Source organism: Triturus cristatus, chromosome 9 (genome assembly GCF_964204655.1).
Source record: "Triturus cristatus chromosome 9, aTriCri1.1, whole genome shotgun sequence".
NCBI classification, from domain to species: Eukaryota; Metazoa; Chordata; class Amphibia; order Caudata; family Salamandridae; genus Triturus; species Triturus cristatus.
The window spans coordinates 1,218,282,631-1,218,299,108 of NC_140592.1; the positions used below are offsets into that span (position 1 = coordinate 1,218,282,631).

The following is a 16,478-nucleotide window of genomic DNA, read 5'->3' on the forward strand; positions in this document are numbered from 1 at the left end:
TAGTTGTCAACGGAAGAGATGTAAATAAACTTTTAGCGAGGGCTGGCCACAAAGTATCTGCATCCATGTTTCTGATCCCTCATGCTTAGGTTTTCTTCTAATGGTTCTTGTATGGGAAACCGTCAGGAGGATTTAGGATCACTGGCACAATATGACCTCTGTAAGAGTACACAATGACGTACCTTGACCCAGATCCTGTGAACATGGCCACTGACCCGACCAGAGAGGCTTGTTTGCTACAACGTTAGGCGTCCAGAGACTAACTCTGGAAAATCAGGCCTACTCACCTCTGCCTCTCAACAATAATCTTGCACAACATTTTACAGGAGTGGAAAATCATGATTTATTTGGCAAGAGCTTGAAAATAGGACCAATCAAATATATGCTTATGTCGTAATACTCAGCAATGCAGGTTACCCTTTCACGCACTGTTGCTAGCACACACAACACAGCACACATGATGTGCACTAGCAGCGCAACATTCTAAACCAGAGATCCCTTTGCCAACACCGCCTGATGCTGTGCTGTTATGGGGGGGTCAATGGAGATGTGGAGGTGCATGGGAGCCTGTACGGGACGGCACAGCAGAGCTTGGGAAGGAAGCAGTCACTGGTGAATCCAATCATCCTGAAGCCTCCTCCAGCGTATCCCACAGGTGTCCACACCAGCATCCAGCTCCTGGGATGTGGCTTTAATTCGAGAAAACATGCATGAGTGGTTGTGGTATGCATTACCGTACTCAAACCTATCTCCAAATTCTGGGTGCCCACCACCCTGGCTTAACCATTCCAACACCTTGATATATTATAACATGAATGTACAAAAGCAGGAAGCGCACACCAGCGCATGGAACAATCTCCTTTTTTTTTAATACAAGCTACAAAAAGCCTTTCTAGTCCTTGATTCAAAAGCAGGCCCAAATGTATAAGCCATCGCATTATCAAAGGCACAAAGACAACTAGTCGGTACAAGAAAACCTAGTCGGTACAAGCGCTTCAGTCCGAACAGGTCTGGCTGAGGGCTCAAATTGTTGATCAGATCTCAATCTTTGTAGAACTAACACTTTGTCCCAGTGTGTCAGACATCCTGCATAGACTGCAAAAATGTCGATTTACTTTTACTTGTGTTCATACACACAAGAGTCCTAATCGCACAGACCCCTCCACCAGCAGTTTTAGCAGGGCATCTTTGTGACTGCTAGCACGCCACAGTGGCACGATAACGTTCTGCTACAGGGGACTAACAGAACATAAAAGAGAATATAATACACTGGACATAAAACATGATTCTTGTGCACATGCAGCTAACAAACCTATAATGCACACACTCGACAGCTGCACCGGGATCTCTTGCAGATATTGCGGTCATTCAGTAGCTCAGCCAGATGCTACATGCTGAAAGCTGTTTCTATTAAGATTCGCCTTTTTATTTTACTTTGATATTCATTCAAATAGACAAATGTATCCATATATTAGGAATTACGAATTTCCGAATTTTTTTAATAAAAAAATAAGGACAGGGTTGGAACTATGGAAGAGATTTTAATTAAAAATGGACCACGGAAGGGCAACAGTTTTGAAAATGTTAATTTACTTGCACCTTTTTTCTAATAAGTAGAGAGCGGAATCACAACCACCTACTTAATTCTCTAAGCCCATTACTACATAGAATCATTCCCTAATCGTAAGCAAGAGCCATGGGAAACAGAGCAACCTTTCGGGTAAGGTCGGGAATGGGGACAAGGACGCGGTATGTCACTAGGCGATGCACTCGATCTACCTTCCAACGCAATTAGCATTTATACTCTGAGCAGAGCACTCACAAACCAGGAAGAGCCCCCCCCCCAATTGGATAGAGCCCGCTCACACCAGATGTGGCCTTGTGGTGGAAGCCCAGGCACAGGACCAAAAGAGGCAGCACGGGTACGAAGCAAGGTCTTCTAGCCGCTGCCTGCCATGCCGCCTTCTGGTGACGATAATCGGGATAAAGAACCCTCCCGTCGCACCGCCCCCGATCCCGGCCCCCACAATCCTGCCTCCTCCAAAGAGATGCCATCATATTACGCTATTCCGCAGGGACACAATAGTCCAACGCGGAGATACATTTTCCTTATCGTTGTTGGCAGGTGTATGAGACCAACTGGTTCAATTGTTGTGAACCAGGAATGCAATTCCTAAAATTCACGGGCTGCTTAAGAAAGCAGAGGACTGCGAGCTTGTGTCCCTGATGACACGGAGTCATCAGGTCACCTTACTTGTAGGGCTCCAGAACAGGTAACAAAACGGACAATCAACACCCCCTTATCGTTTCCACGACCACTAGCCAGCACCAGGTGAGCTTGGGGCAAGAAAGATTCAGGAGGGGCAGACCCTAGTAGAAACTGCAGATCAATAACAAAGATGTCCAAACTACAAATAAATCAATAAAAATACCAATCCATAGGTGTGCACTCTTATGTGACTACACCAACAAAAACGGCTCATTTTGCTAGATGGAGCTCTTTTCCATGGCATCGACACACCTCAATGTCCTCCACTCTAACACACGACACCAGCAAGTTCACTCAAGGCCACGTCACACGAGGTCATTTGCGGATCGGTTACGGTCAGGCTGAAGATTCTGTGATGTGGGGAGACATCATATCTAGGGTGAGCGAAGCACGTGACCCGACTCGAGGGCAGTTCAAAGGTTATCCCCAGAGAACATTTTTAAGAATATGGGGTGAAATAGTGCATTATAAAACACTTTTTCACGGATTTGCTAAAAAGGCTCAGAAAGGGCATTCATGAAATACACCAGTATTGCAATTTGAAAGATCGAGATCTCGAAAGACAGATGGGGAAGAGCACAAACAGAGAAAGATAGAGCCAGAAAGATGGGAGGGAGGTGCTGTGAGAGATAGCAAGACATTGAGAGGATGAGCGACAGACACAAATAGAAAGAATATGAGAAAGGGTCAGAGAAAGATAAGGAGACAGCAAGCAAGACAAATGAACAGCAACACAAGGGAGAGAAGTGTGGATGGTGGTTTTGAAATGACTCTGCGCCACTCAGTTGCACAGCTGCTATACCAAGAGAACCAAAAACGTCTGGGAGGCATCTGCATCCACCAGTTCCAACAAGGGAATCCTAGTAGCATTTTTCAGACTTTAAAAATTGGAAAAAAATTACCATATTTCTAAATTTTAACATAAGGAAATTCCCTAGCCTATGAGCAGAAACAAATAATGCAGAAACAAGCATTTTGCGACTCTTATGTGCCAGGTTACTCATCTCCGTGTCAGACACCATTCACAAGCTTACACTGCAAAAATGCAAGAAAATTGTAGAGCCTGCGAAGGATAATGCGAGAACTCGAATTGCTAGGTGTAAGTACTACGTGCGGTGGCATCCACAGCAGAGGCTGAAGCTGTTAAGTACACCAATTTACAGGAGGAAGCCAGCTTCCGCAAGGTCAGAGTGAGAAATCGTGAAGCCACAGATTTAAGAGCAGAGAGAGAAGTGGAGTCGTAAAAGGCACAAGAGAACAGCACATTAAACAGTTAGTTGAGCGAGTTCCCACATTTCTAGAGGACTTTCTGATCACCTTTGCACCAGGGTTGGATGTTAAGGACAGAGGTTTGCCATAAGTAGCCAAACGTTTCTACAGTAGTTAAACATTAAGATTATCACCCGCTAGCCAATAGGGCGCAACATCTGCAGTGCATCAGTGTCAGCTTAATTTCATTTTGTGTCATTGATCCAGTCACGCACTGAGAAAAAATATAAATGCCTGGGTACAGAGCTGTTTGAGGAGCCAAACTAAATTTGACTGCCGCGCACGAACAGGTCTGCTCTGCATCACAACCATGGTTATCAAGATAGCCCACTATTTATGTCCACTGGTTAGTTTTGCAGTTGGGCAGTACGGCCAATATTTAAATGCCAAACTCTTGCCATTCACATCTTACCAAGCGCCATAATGCAGCTGCACACAAAGAACATGCTTTTTTTGTACCCCCAAACATGCTGGATGGGTGAGGATAAGGCAAACCCAGTAGACTTTGTGCTACCAGACTGGTCTGTGGCTTCAACATAGAATCGCATTTCATCCTTCTCTCCAGACTGGTGGAGATTGGCAATAAAGAGTGGGCTTTACTGAGGTGTAAATCCTACTTAATCGAGTGGTGCCAGGCTGTGTTTCTTCCACCTTATCAGTTGGAATATAGAATCCTACAGCAAGGAGTCCCTTTAGGGTCAGCACTCAGTCCTTTTTTGTTTAACATCTATATACGACCTCTTTTGATGCTTATACGTTCTTTGAGACTCCGTTATATGAATCATGACAACGATACCCAGCTGCTCAGCTCTACGGACTCTTCAGGGTCAGTCTCTGCTGATTCCTTCCATCGTTGTATGAAGCCTGTTACCTCGTGGCTGAGTATATATGTATTAGTTTAACTCCGATAAAACAGAGCTACTTTGGATTCACCATAGTTTCCCTACTCTAGCTCGTTTTTCGACTTTGTGGGCCCAAAATTGGATCATGCATCCACAACCTTCTAAATTTGTGAAAAATCTTTTTGGGGGACGCTGCAGACTTTTCTTTGGTGCCCTGCACTGGCCTCCAGTGGAGAAGAGGATCGCTTTTGAGAGACACTGCCGTGTTCATCGTGCTTACCAGCTGCTTACCAGCTGCTTACCAGGCACCTTAAAAACAAGTTCTTATTCTATGTCCCTGATCCTCCATGTGATGATCTGATGCTTTTCTTCTCCAAGTATCTCGATTCCAATGTCCCTGGATGAGAGGCAAAGGTTTTTTTGGCTGCTACCACCAAATATTAGAATTACCTTCCGCTATCCCGGTGCAGTTTGCAGAATCTGCTGCACTTCAAGAAAGCATTAAAGACTTGGTTCTATGCCAAATGAGTCCCTTTTAAGCACTCTTGTTCTGCCTTCTTCTAGAGCTAGGTCACCTCTATAGGTAGGAGTGCATGTAATAAAGCTGGTAACATAACATGTGGGTGTGATCATGAATCTATTTTAGTACGTCATGATCCAGAAGGTATCACTAAGAGGTACCCATCAATCGCTAGGGACTAGTGGGTGGGTGAGATAAGCCAAATAGGTCTGTAATTCATTGCTTTTTTAAGTAATATGAATGAAGCAACAGATGGGACAAACAAATTGGCCATACGCAAGATCTGGATCAGTAAGGCGCCCTTGTCAAAGATTATATATGGTATGTACATGTGCTGCCCTTCCTTGTACCTACTTACATAAGCAGGGACAGGACAAGACCAGTTCTGTCAGAAGACCGTGGAGTCTGGCTCCTGAGCAAGCTAGCCCCACCACCGCCAGTAAGAGCACCACCCACAAGCCCTAAACTTTGAATGCTCACATGACCTTCATACATTACTAGGAGGAATTCTACATTAGCCATAGCTATCAATATTGCAGCAGGTGCGATTGTGTCTGAGGGGCCCACTGCAAACCAATGATTCTCATATTCTGTCTCTCTCTCTTCTCCCCCTTCGGAAAGACATGAGCCGCACTCGTAACACTGAAGGTTAAAACCAATTTAATGAGCAGCTGCGGGCAGTCCTGATGCGTTTCATTCATCCAGTGAACTTTATCAAAGGTAAGCCCTGGCCACAGGAACCGATTGCAAACCAACGGAAACGATTGCATTTTCAATGATTTCAGTCCTCTAGTGGACATCCGATAGATAATTAGTTGGTGCATGCTGGTATCCGTGATTTGACAAAGCAGTCTCAATGAAACCCTCCAGTGGGTTGTGGCAAAATCTGTACGCTATCTCACAGGAAGAAAAGTCTTCCCTGTTCAGTGTTTCTCCTTCCGCAGTCCTATTTTCGAGGTATATATACATATATATATATATATATATATGTATATACATCCATATATATATCTATATCCACCAGGCGGCCGAACTCTCAGCGGGTGCCTCCGTGCGACGTCGTTTGTTGCACAACAACTACGATAAGAATACGGAGCACTCACGGGGTCTTTAAATATGATTTATTAGGCAGACGCATTTCGGTATTGTACCTTCCTCAGTGCCCTCAATCATTACGAATTTTCTGCACAGCTTACGATCCTTTTAACAAATATCCATCCCATTGGACGGGTTACCTCCAATCAGGAAACACCACAATTTTTTGTGCATCGGCGTGTGTCGCAGGAAAAGAGAAGGAGCCTCAATGTCCCATAATACACCATCAAAATATATATATATATATATAATTTTTTATTTATTAATACACCATCAAAATATATATAATTTTTTATTTATTAATACCAAGCTGGCAGATGGAGGGTCATGGCACCTATGATACGTCACTGATTTGTTGGAGCTGCTTGTAATAGTCCTGAAATTACTTTAGAGGTGAATTCATTTGTGGGGCTTTGCTTCTGTAAACCATTATATTTGTTGAAAAATGCAAAAGTTCTATAGACATATTAGTGGTGGATGTCCAAGCAATATCCGGTTTAGGATAATTTTTTCAACACCAAATGTGCAAAAATTACTATGTGAACAAATGGTGCCATGTTTTAACCATTTTGTCCAGAAAACGAGGCTTCCATTTTTGGTTTCATAATTCAGTAAAAATATTAATCACATTTTTATTTAAATTTCATTTAAACTTTTTAATTTAAGTTTCAAGATTACCAATGATGTGACAAATAGCCAGGACTCTACTTTAGTGTAAGCACTGCATACCCGGTCACGAGGAAGGCAAGCGATCAGGAAAAAGGCTGACATGTACATTTAAATGCTGTAAGACAGCAAAAACAATTGTTTTAGAAAGTACTAAGCAAAGGGGGTGAGATGTTGGGGAGTGATATGTGAGCCATAAAGGGAAAGTTCGAGGAAGAGGTGAATGGGCTTTGTTCCCCGTATAGAGCGCACTGTCACCAGACGGCCACCTTGCGGTGTCGCCTTTTGCGGTTTCCTGGCGCTAATACTCATACCGCTGTGGAACCCCTCCTGGCTTTCCCTGTGAAGTGTCCACTCCTGGGCACCCCCAGGGTGAAGCCAGGCATCCTTAGCGCTGTTGGGGCCGGTGTGGAGGCTAAGCAAGCTATTGCCCAGAGTTGCAGCGTGTGGCCCGTGATTAGAATAGGCACCGAGGAGAGAATAGACAGGTCCGAGGAAATTAAGCCCGAGCCCTGCCGAGGCGGGAATCGAACCCTGGTCCCTGGCCAGAACTCTGCTTCAGGGTCTGCCGCTCTAACCATTGAGCCACACTCCTCCACAAGAAGTTTACAAATGAAATCGTGTTGGTCTTCTGTTACAACAGAACAATCATGCACTTACACTGGTAGCTTACTTATTTCAGTAAGCATATTTGGTGCTCGGTTCATGTTACTGTTTAAACAGGTATCCCAAGCAGTTTAGGTAAAATGCTTTTTGAAAAACAATCGGCTTTTTGCAGGTTTCTGAATCTGATGTATACTAGGTTGGGCTCGGAGATGAAGGCCAAGAGTTTTTCAAATATGTGGACCCACCACTTCCTGGTTCAGAAAAGGCAATCTGGCACAAGTATTTAGATGCTGATCGAAAGCTTCTATTGAGAGTGAAGGGAGGTGGAAATTTCAATCCTAGTATCCTCTCAGAGCCTGTGGAGCGAACTCTAGTTTGGGCATGCGGGTAGAACTACACCTCCTCGAGTACAGGTGGCTGGAAGGATTCAACAATTTAAAAAGCTTTGCAGGATCGCCCAACCCAATACCCCATAAAGTGCTCAGTTGAATATTACAGTCTGATTTCCAACGTCCCTCCACTCGACCAGCATTTTCACAAAATCCTCTACGGACATGCTGTACCAGAGCCGATACAGCTCCGTTAAAGGGAGACGGGTACATACTACATAGTCGTAATGAAGTGTACTTTGAGGACCACCTTGTGTTACATGCCACTGGACACCAGAGTTGAAGATGGCCTCTGTAAACAAGGGCCAGTCAAAACTATGCTTCGGTCACCACCATTTGGGCCTCCCCCCTAGCACTTTGAGCTTTGCTGTAATCTTACTGTTGTCTAAATTACTCGACTTCCCTCAACACCATTTTTGGCGCATACTTACTGCACATACTACAGATAAATACTTGCAGTTTTTAATGAGCATTTGCATATGACCTAGACCAAACTCTGAATTTAGGTCTGCCGTATTTTTGACAAAATATCGAGACATCCAATTCTACTATACTTGAGCAGAAATTCTACTTGGTGGTTTCTTAAAGTTGCAATCGCTCTCCTGCCCTTAAGAAATAGGTTTTCTGAGGCATACGGACTGACAGAAGAGAAAATAATGCTGAGGCAGCTGTCTTTTGCTTTAGGGGAAGAGACATCCATTGCGTAAAGGACATGGAACATCGTCCCCAAGGTGGTGGCCTGGTGAGACATTATAAGCATTCAAAATGATCCACTAAACATCTTTTTAGCCAAAAACCAATGCATGCACTAACAGATGACAATTACTTTTGTACAACATGAGCAGAAAGACAATCTGTCCATAATGCCATAAATCCCACTCCAGTAAGCGAAAGTAGCCTGAGCTTGTCCAATACAAGTCTGTGTGGACTGTACACACTTGCATTGAACATAAAGTTATACTTTGCAGAAATTTGAAGAAAAAAAAACAGGAAACCATTTAAAGCACCAAACAAACTGGTCGTTAGAAGGTCATGGAAATGTTGTCCATGTAGGGCAAAAGCAAGAAAAGAGGCATGACGCTGCGAAGAACAACCATGCATCCAGAGCTCTATTATGGTTCTTTTCAAACATGCAGCAGCCCTATTATTTTGCCGCTGCGTAAAACAAGTGGTAGCAACGAAAGCCAGAATCAAAAATCATGAAGCCAAACTAAACAAAATGATTGCTTACCCCTCAGGCATGGACGTTTGACGTCTGTGAGTACCCCCACCGGAACCAATGTCACTAGAGGAGTGTAGGTTACTTGGAGAACTGTGACATGGCTGGGGGTGTGCCAGAGCAACTGATGAAACCGTCACGTATATTTCAAAACCAGGAGAAAACCTGTCGTTAAGAACAGAAGAGGAAGAGGAAAACTTGAGGTGTTGCACAAGGGTACTTGGAAAACCATTCCCTCGTTCCACCAACCGTTGCACAGAAAATATAGGAGGTCTGAAAAACTCATCAAGGACAGTTCTGGTCCTCGCAAAACACACTTGATATCAGACTCCAGAAGTGAAGTCCCCTCACTCCATGGCATTGCTGAATCTACAATGCGAACATTCTTGTGACTGGACTTTATAGATCAGGGATGCTAATACAGCCGGCATGCTAGAACAACATAGGGTGAAATTGATTATACCAGAGCCTGAATGCCACTATCTTCTTTGTATATTTTGTCTGACCTTCCAGTGGGTAGTTCCTTTAATTTCGAATACTTTACATACTTATCCTAACTCAACATTGTTTCAGGCAGCTCTTCGACTAAATAAAGTTCAGGGACACAGCAACCTTACTTCGTTGGTACTCCAAGCAGCCCAAGGAGAGGCAGGCTTAATTTCCACACGTTTTTCTCCTCTCAAGGTAGTTTTTAAATTTAGCGCAATTTCTAATTTTAAAATATTTAGGTTGCATCCTAAATTATCACACCTTTTGAGCTTTTCAATAAAAAATGAACACACAACAGTTTAATTTGGTAGATTAATATTTAGTTTTCAAAGAGCTGGGACTGAGCATGCTTCAATAAGGTAAATTTGCCATATAAATTTGAAACACTTGTCAAGGGATTTCTATTTTTAAATCTGATTGTAGGAACAAATGGTTGGGGCCTCTGCTGTATCCACCTCCAAAATGTACTGTTCTTGATGAACCTTTTCCATAGTTTGGTGGCAAGCTGCAAGCCTCCTGTAAGAGTACGAAAATTACCAATATAACTCCATAGAATTCAGTATGTTGCCCACTTCTAACTCCGTTCACCTTTGGTCCCAGCTCTCCATTTGTCAGACTTCGCAGAATGTGGCACAACTTGATGTATAGAGGAACACGCTCAAGTGTCGTACAAGCTCCTCTACATAGTCTATGTTCACATTTTAAGGCGCAGCTTGTGGTACCACACTAAGGTTCCGAGAAGTACAAATTTCCAGGAAATGTAATGTTAAAAAATTAATACCCTAATGCAAAACTGGTCCAGGATAAGTTTGCTTCATATCTCTTCAGGGTCAGAAAGCAATTCAGACTTAAAAAATGCAGGAATGGACTCGGAACTCCTTTTGTTTTTAGTAAAGAAACCTAATGTAAGTAATACTCTCTAGAATCCATCTAATCAATCAATCAGGTTGTATTTTTAGAGCACGACTTATCACCTGTGCAAGTATCCAAGCACTGGGCTGAGGTTCTTAGTCAAAGAGACAGGTCTTGAACTTCTTACTGAAATCCATCCGTGAAGGTGATGTTCTGGCGTTGTAGGGGGGAGGGTGTTCCAGGAATTGGCCGCAAAGTGGGAGAAGGACTGTCCTCTGGTGGTGTGCGGTGTCTGCGCAAGGGTAAGTTGAGCAGATGTCCCTGAAAGGTTGATGGAAGTTCAAGCGGTGGTTCATGTATGCAGGTCCTAGGTGCTGAAGGGCTTTGTAGGCGCGAGTCAAGTGATTGAAAGGGCATATTTTCTGGATGGGGGTGGGGGGACAGTGGAGGTCTCAGGTGATGGTTGAGGTGGGCCCTTTTGGGCAGGTTGAGGGTCAATCTGGCTACTGCATTCTTTATCGTCTGAAGTCTTCTCATGCGTTCGCTGGTGGTGCCTGTATAGAGTGCGATGCCATAGTCCAAACAGCAGGTGATGAGGGTCTGCGTATTTGTTTTCCTGGTGCTGATGGGGAGCCATTAGAAGATTCTGTGAAGCATGCAGAGTATGTGGAAGAAGACTGAGAAGACTATGTTGGCCTGTCATTTCTTGGAGAGTTTGCTGTCCAGAATGACACCTAGGTAACAAGCGTGGTCTTTTGGTGTGGGGGTGGGCCCGAGATCCAACGGCCACCAGGAGTCATTCCAGAGAGTGGTTAGGCTGCAGAAAATCAGCACCTCAGTCTTATCCGTGTTGAGCTTAAGGTAGTTGTCCTTCATCCAGGCTGAGAGGTTCTTGATGCAGTCGTGGAAGTTGGATTTTGTGGTGGTAGGGTCAGCTGAGGGTGGAGAGACGAGCTGGGTGTTGTCTGCGTAGATGATGTTGTGGGTACTGACTATGTCTGCTAGCGGCGTCATGTAAATGTTGAAGAGGGTTGGACTGAGAGACAAACCTGAAGGGATACTGCAGATGGTGCGTGTGGGTTGTGAGGTGAAGGGAGGGAGGAGGATTCCCTGGGAACGTTCTGTGAGGGATGAAGCCATCTATCTAAAAGCGTCATCTATGATTCCGATCTGATGTAGACATTCGGAGAGTAGTGGGAGACTGTTGAAGGCAGCCAAGAAGTCAATCTGTTGAGTATGGTGTGGATGTGGTCTGTCGCAGTGATCAGGGCTGTCCAGACGTTGAGGCTGGCTCTGAATCTTGATCGTGAGGGGTCAAGCAGGTTGTTTTGCTCCAAGTGTTCGTGAGTTGGAGGCTAATGGCTTTCTCCACGACGTTGGCGGGAAACGGGAGAAACAAGATGGAGCGGTAGTTCTGGAGATGCTGGGGTCTGCGGAGGGTTTCTTATGAAAGGGTCCTACCTCCGGGTGTTTCCATGCATCAGGAAAGGAGGCTGTGGCGATGGGGGCGTTGATGACGGAGGAGAGCTGGTGGCTGATCTCATCCCTTCTGAGGTACAAGAGTCGATGGGGGCATGCGTCAGAGGGTGCTCCCGAGTGGATGGAGTTCATTAAGGCAACTGTGTTTGGTGTGCTGAGCTGTTCCCATGTGGTAAGCGGGTGGTCGGTGGTGGTCTTCATGGGGGTGTGGAAGCTGAGAGAGCTCGGTGGGTTGGGGATGAAAGGTTCTGTACATGATGGCTACCTTGTTGTGGAAGTGGTCTGCTAGAGCATTGAAGAGTTCCTGTGAAGAGGGTATCAAGGTTTCAGTAGCTGATGGGCAGGTGAACTCTGACAATGGCGAAGAGTTACTTAGTCTGGTTTGCGCTGCGGTGTTAATAGCATCCAAGGAAACTCAGGCATGGCAGAAGCAACTATGCAATCTGTTTGGATTCATGAGACCTGGGAAGAGTGTGATCTGCTTTTTGATGCCCATAAACCTTACCCTCTATACTCTTAGTGGAGAGGTGGACAAGTCCCACTTTCTTGTGCGACACTTAGACTTACCGGTGGACTCAGATTAAGATGTCAACTTCTCATCGAGCGGCCTCGAGGCCAGGACCACGAACTAGAGCATGACCCGTGCATCAACCGTGAAATTTGGTGTTCAGCAACAGAGTTTGTCTCCCGGTATGAATCAAATTGAGGTGCATGAGGGCACACTTTCCCCACAACCTAGTCGTGCTCCGAGACCAAGCACCACATACATACCTTGTGTGGGTTCCTCACAGACATCCACTTGCTAAACTATCCACACAGCTTAGACCCAATTGTTTACAGCAGTAACATTGTTTCCTATCACACTATGAAAACCTTTAAGAGTTGTTGTAAGACCAACGAAGTTTGGAGCAGAGATCAAGATCCATGACAAAGGGAGCAGAAATAAACTGACATCAGCTTTCAGTAATTGCATTTATATGTGGCTGTGCTCAGTCACTTCTGTGGCTGTACCGAGTCATTGCAGACCCAAACATTGCCACCTACTGACATGCTGGAGAATTGCTGAAGAATTTTCCAGAACTGGGGCCCATGTATATTATAAAGCTCAGAAACATGCCGGTAGAAGTCTCCATCAGAACTACCAGCATAAACATGGTGAAGGAAAGCTTATAACAAAAAGAGCAACAATCAAATCAAAGAAAACTGAACTAAGCAAGAAATGAGAAAAAATAACGGCCATGAGTAGCGGACTACCCTGTTTTGGTTTCCAGCAATAATCCCAAAATTCAATCAGATTTAAAGATGCAAGTAAAAGGAAAACTAAACCATGAATTTCAGCTGTGATATAGAATCAAAAATCAAGGAAAATAGCCCCTTAGACAGCCACAAGTAATTATGGACTTTGTAATATGAAAGAAAAACATTATTTAAGACCCTTTTTTTAAATTCTCCTTAGCAAAAAAGGCACAATATAGACTAAATATACACAAGAGAACGTGAAGCAGGTGGAAACATACTTGTGACTCTTCAAATTAGTATGTGATGGAAGAGAAGATGCAAGGTTGGCATTAGTTCATACTATACCATTCAGACAATCACTGTATGGTAGACTATTTTTGTTTTTAATTTATTTCATCAGACAGCTCAGATATGAAGCAGAGGCAATGTGGTGCCTAATATAAAATCAAGAAAAGTGCATTGGCCTACGTGGTAAAGAACCATCATATATTGAAAAGACTAAACACAAAAAGGTTCCACGGTTAGAAATTGAGACAGACGCATCGTTCAAACAAATGAGAGCGCAATTCAATATTTTGCAACCTATGAGCGAGGGGCACTACCAGCATCTAACTGCAGTCTTTTGAAATATATCGCACAATGAAGTCATGGAAACAAGGATATTTTCCAGAAGGGTGATTTACTTGGGGCTGCTTTTTAGGTGTTCACTGAATTAATCTGGTTTCGTATAACGCATTGCATTGCCAATCTGACTAGGTCCTCGATATAATAGAGTTTAATAGTAATCAGACACAAATATACGAGTCCCAGCAAAATTTATCTCAGTAGAACAGATGTGTCCTTACTTTAGTTTCAGAAATGTTTTCACTTTTCTACTCTACTCCAAAAATACAGCTCTGAACTAGGAGTGACTGAAATCTAGAGGGATCCAGTATTTGGTTATACCGCTGAAGATCATTCCAATTTAATTTAGAAAAGAACAAAACTATAAAGACTACTATACATTTGCAGTGCGACCCAAGGTCTGCTATTATGAAGTTGGAGCATATGGTCATGTAGGATACATCAACACCAAATGAGTCCAGCTGCATTTAGGGCAGAAATAACAGCCAACAAAACGCTGCCTTAAGAATGCAAGCTGAAAATAACAGGCTGGGATGGGTGAAACCCTGTAAACAGAACGCCCGTTTAGGTTTCCTATCTGACTTCAGTCCAATGGTACCATAAATAGAGATCTACTGAGGAGACAATGGTGCAAACACTCACTGGCATTCATGTGAAGAGGTCTGTAACCCAGAACGCAACCAACTGACACGGGTAAACAGCTCAACTACCCTCCTTCAAAAACTAATAGAACATCTGGAGCACCAGCAATAACAGTTGTAGCAATATATTAAAAGAAATAAATGAAACAGTCGAGCTCATACTAGAAATGAAGAACTTTCTTCACAACCAATAAGAAATGTATTGGTATAAAGTGTCAATGTTGAACTGGCATTTCGGGCAGTCTGACACAGCCAATCAGCCAGCTTGAAAAAAGCTAGCTGGTAAGATATTTTTATAAGATCCTTTCACGACCCTTGGGGCCCAAAATTAAACAGCTCACTCACTGGTCCCCTTCAAAATGGACCATTTGGCAGTGCCAGACTGCCCCAAAAGGCAGTCCAACAGTGGATAGTGATGGTAACAAGTTGTGGAATGCCAACACTGTACAGCATGCCATTTCAAGTCACATGGTTCACTTTTCTTTGTACCCACATCAACAACTGACATCTTCAGACGTCTGGTCACGTAATGCAACTGTGCATGTAAACGTTGTGGTGAGGTAGCCCCATATGTTGGCTCATTAACTGCTCTACAGGACAGAAGGGATTTACAGTCCCAAGCAGAATTAGCCACATGATTACCACTTCTCCCAAAACCAGTCTATTCTAGTCCTAGGTATGAAACCATATAGCCAGCATCAGGAACACCAGGTACATCTGTCAATTTCCTGCTAACGTTCACACAACATGAATGGTGTGATCAGCAATGTATAAAGCATTTAAACTGCTAATCCGACCAAGATCTATGATATCTTACTCTGACACCAACTACGGATTGTGATGTCCACAGCAAATACTCCTGACATACAGTTCAGCCAAAAAGTTGATAATGTCCATTATTCTGCAAGGAGAATTAAGTATTGGAGTTTAGTTCACATTGAAATGTACAGCTCCTCTATATTCAACCTTCTTCATTGGTGTGAAATCTCTCTTGAAAAGCCTGGCACATATCAGGCCACTGCATGCGGCAATGTGACCACCTATTGAATGCTATGTAGATCACACTAAGAGTGCTAAAGCAATCCTATGATTAAACAAAAACCAAACTTCCCAGTGTTTAAGGGAACATATAATGCCATATAGTCATTTTGAACATAAGTCATCAAGACAAGGGAGCACCTATGGGAATGAGTAGATTGATCAGCATCTTGAAGCTGGAGAATTAAACTTCTTTTACTTACGAGCATTAACATTGTGGACTACAAATTTGTCACCAACTACGCTGCCACTGATTGATGAGAAAAGGGATAATGGTGATGTAGGCAATGCATGACATCCAGGCAAAAGTGGTAGCTCTTGGGGCAGTTGCTAACGCTAAAAGTTATTTTTTGTTTACTTAGTGGTATTCACCTCCACAACTCCATCCTGCCAACCGGAACATGCATTAATTTGAAAGCATACTAACAATGGAATCTCCAGTGTCTGGTCTGCAAATAGACCATGAGTGTGCATGTCAAAATGTGACATTCTTCCAATGTGGTTACTGTAGAACAATTGCTAACCAGACATGGACTGTAAACCTAGAGTTTTCAAGACAGCGATCAAGTCAAATAGTTTGCTGGCTGCAAAACAAAGTCCAATGCTTCTCCAATACAGGTATCACAACAGAGAAAACAATTCGAATAGGTGACTTTGCATCGGGGGTGGGAGGGATTAGGGAGGGTGTTGGTGGGAGGAAGATGTTGCAATGTTAACCCAAAACTCACTCCATATCAAAGAGTTATTCCCCTCACTAAGAATGAGCAAAGGACCTTGTAATTTCAAAGGCCAATGAAGTGTCTTCAGTCCTTACAGAAAGCCACATTTTAAGACTTGAAGCTTGGCAGGGAGACACATGAAGGCTGACAGGGAAACCAAATAGCCTTTGACAGCAGCCACAGGCAGGCCATGCAAGACAAGGTTTGAAGTGCAGAACACTGGGAAGACATTGTACTGAAATTGCATTTATATAGTGCTTACTACCCCTGACGAGGCGTCGAAGCACTGTTTCGGCGAGTAGCACGCTACTCCATAACCCAAAAGGATTAGTGTTGAATTAGTATAGTGAAATATGAAAGTAATTTGAGTGGTGGGTAGGTTAGTCAGCTATTTGGGTTCAGAAGGATATCGGAAGGATAGAAGAGGGAAAAAAGGTTTGTATTTATATAGCACTTGTTAACCCAGATGGGGTATTGAACCACTTTTTTGGAAGAGTAGCACACTATTCCGGAACCCATAAA

General features: G+C 43.6%; 1 protein-coding gene across 5 annotated transcripts in view; it reads right to left on the reverse strand.

Annotated features, from left to right (window-relative positions):
• The window catches only part of SIPA1L1 (signal induced proliferation associated 1 like 1), an 820,039-nt gene that overhangs the window by 216,503 nt on the left and 587,058 nt on the right, over positions 1–16,478 (reverse strand). For 3 of the 5 annotated variants that reach the window (XM_085627287.1, XM_085627284.1, XM_085627285.1), the window contains exon 13: positions 8,888–9,040. The exons of the other annotated variants lie outside the window; for them this stretch is intronic. In XM_085627287.1, the coding sequence (XP_085483413.1) occupies positions 8,888–9,040 (153 nt within the window). The remainder of the gene's footprint in view (positions 1–8,887; positions 9,041–16,478) is intronic. 5 annotated transcript variants of the gene reach the window in all.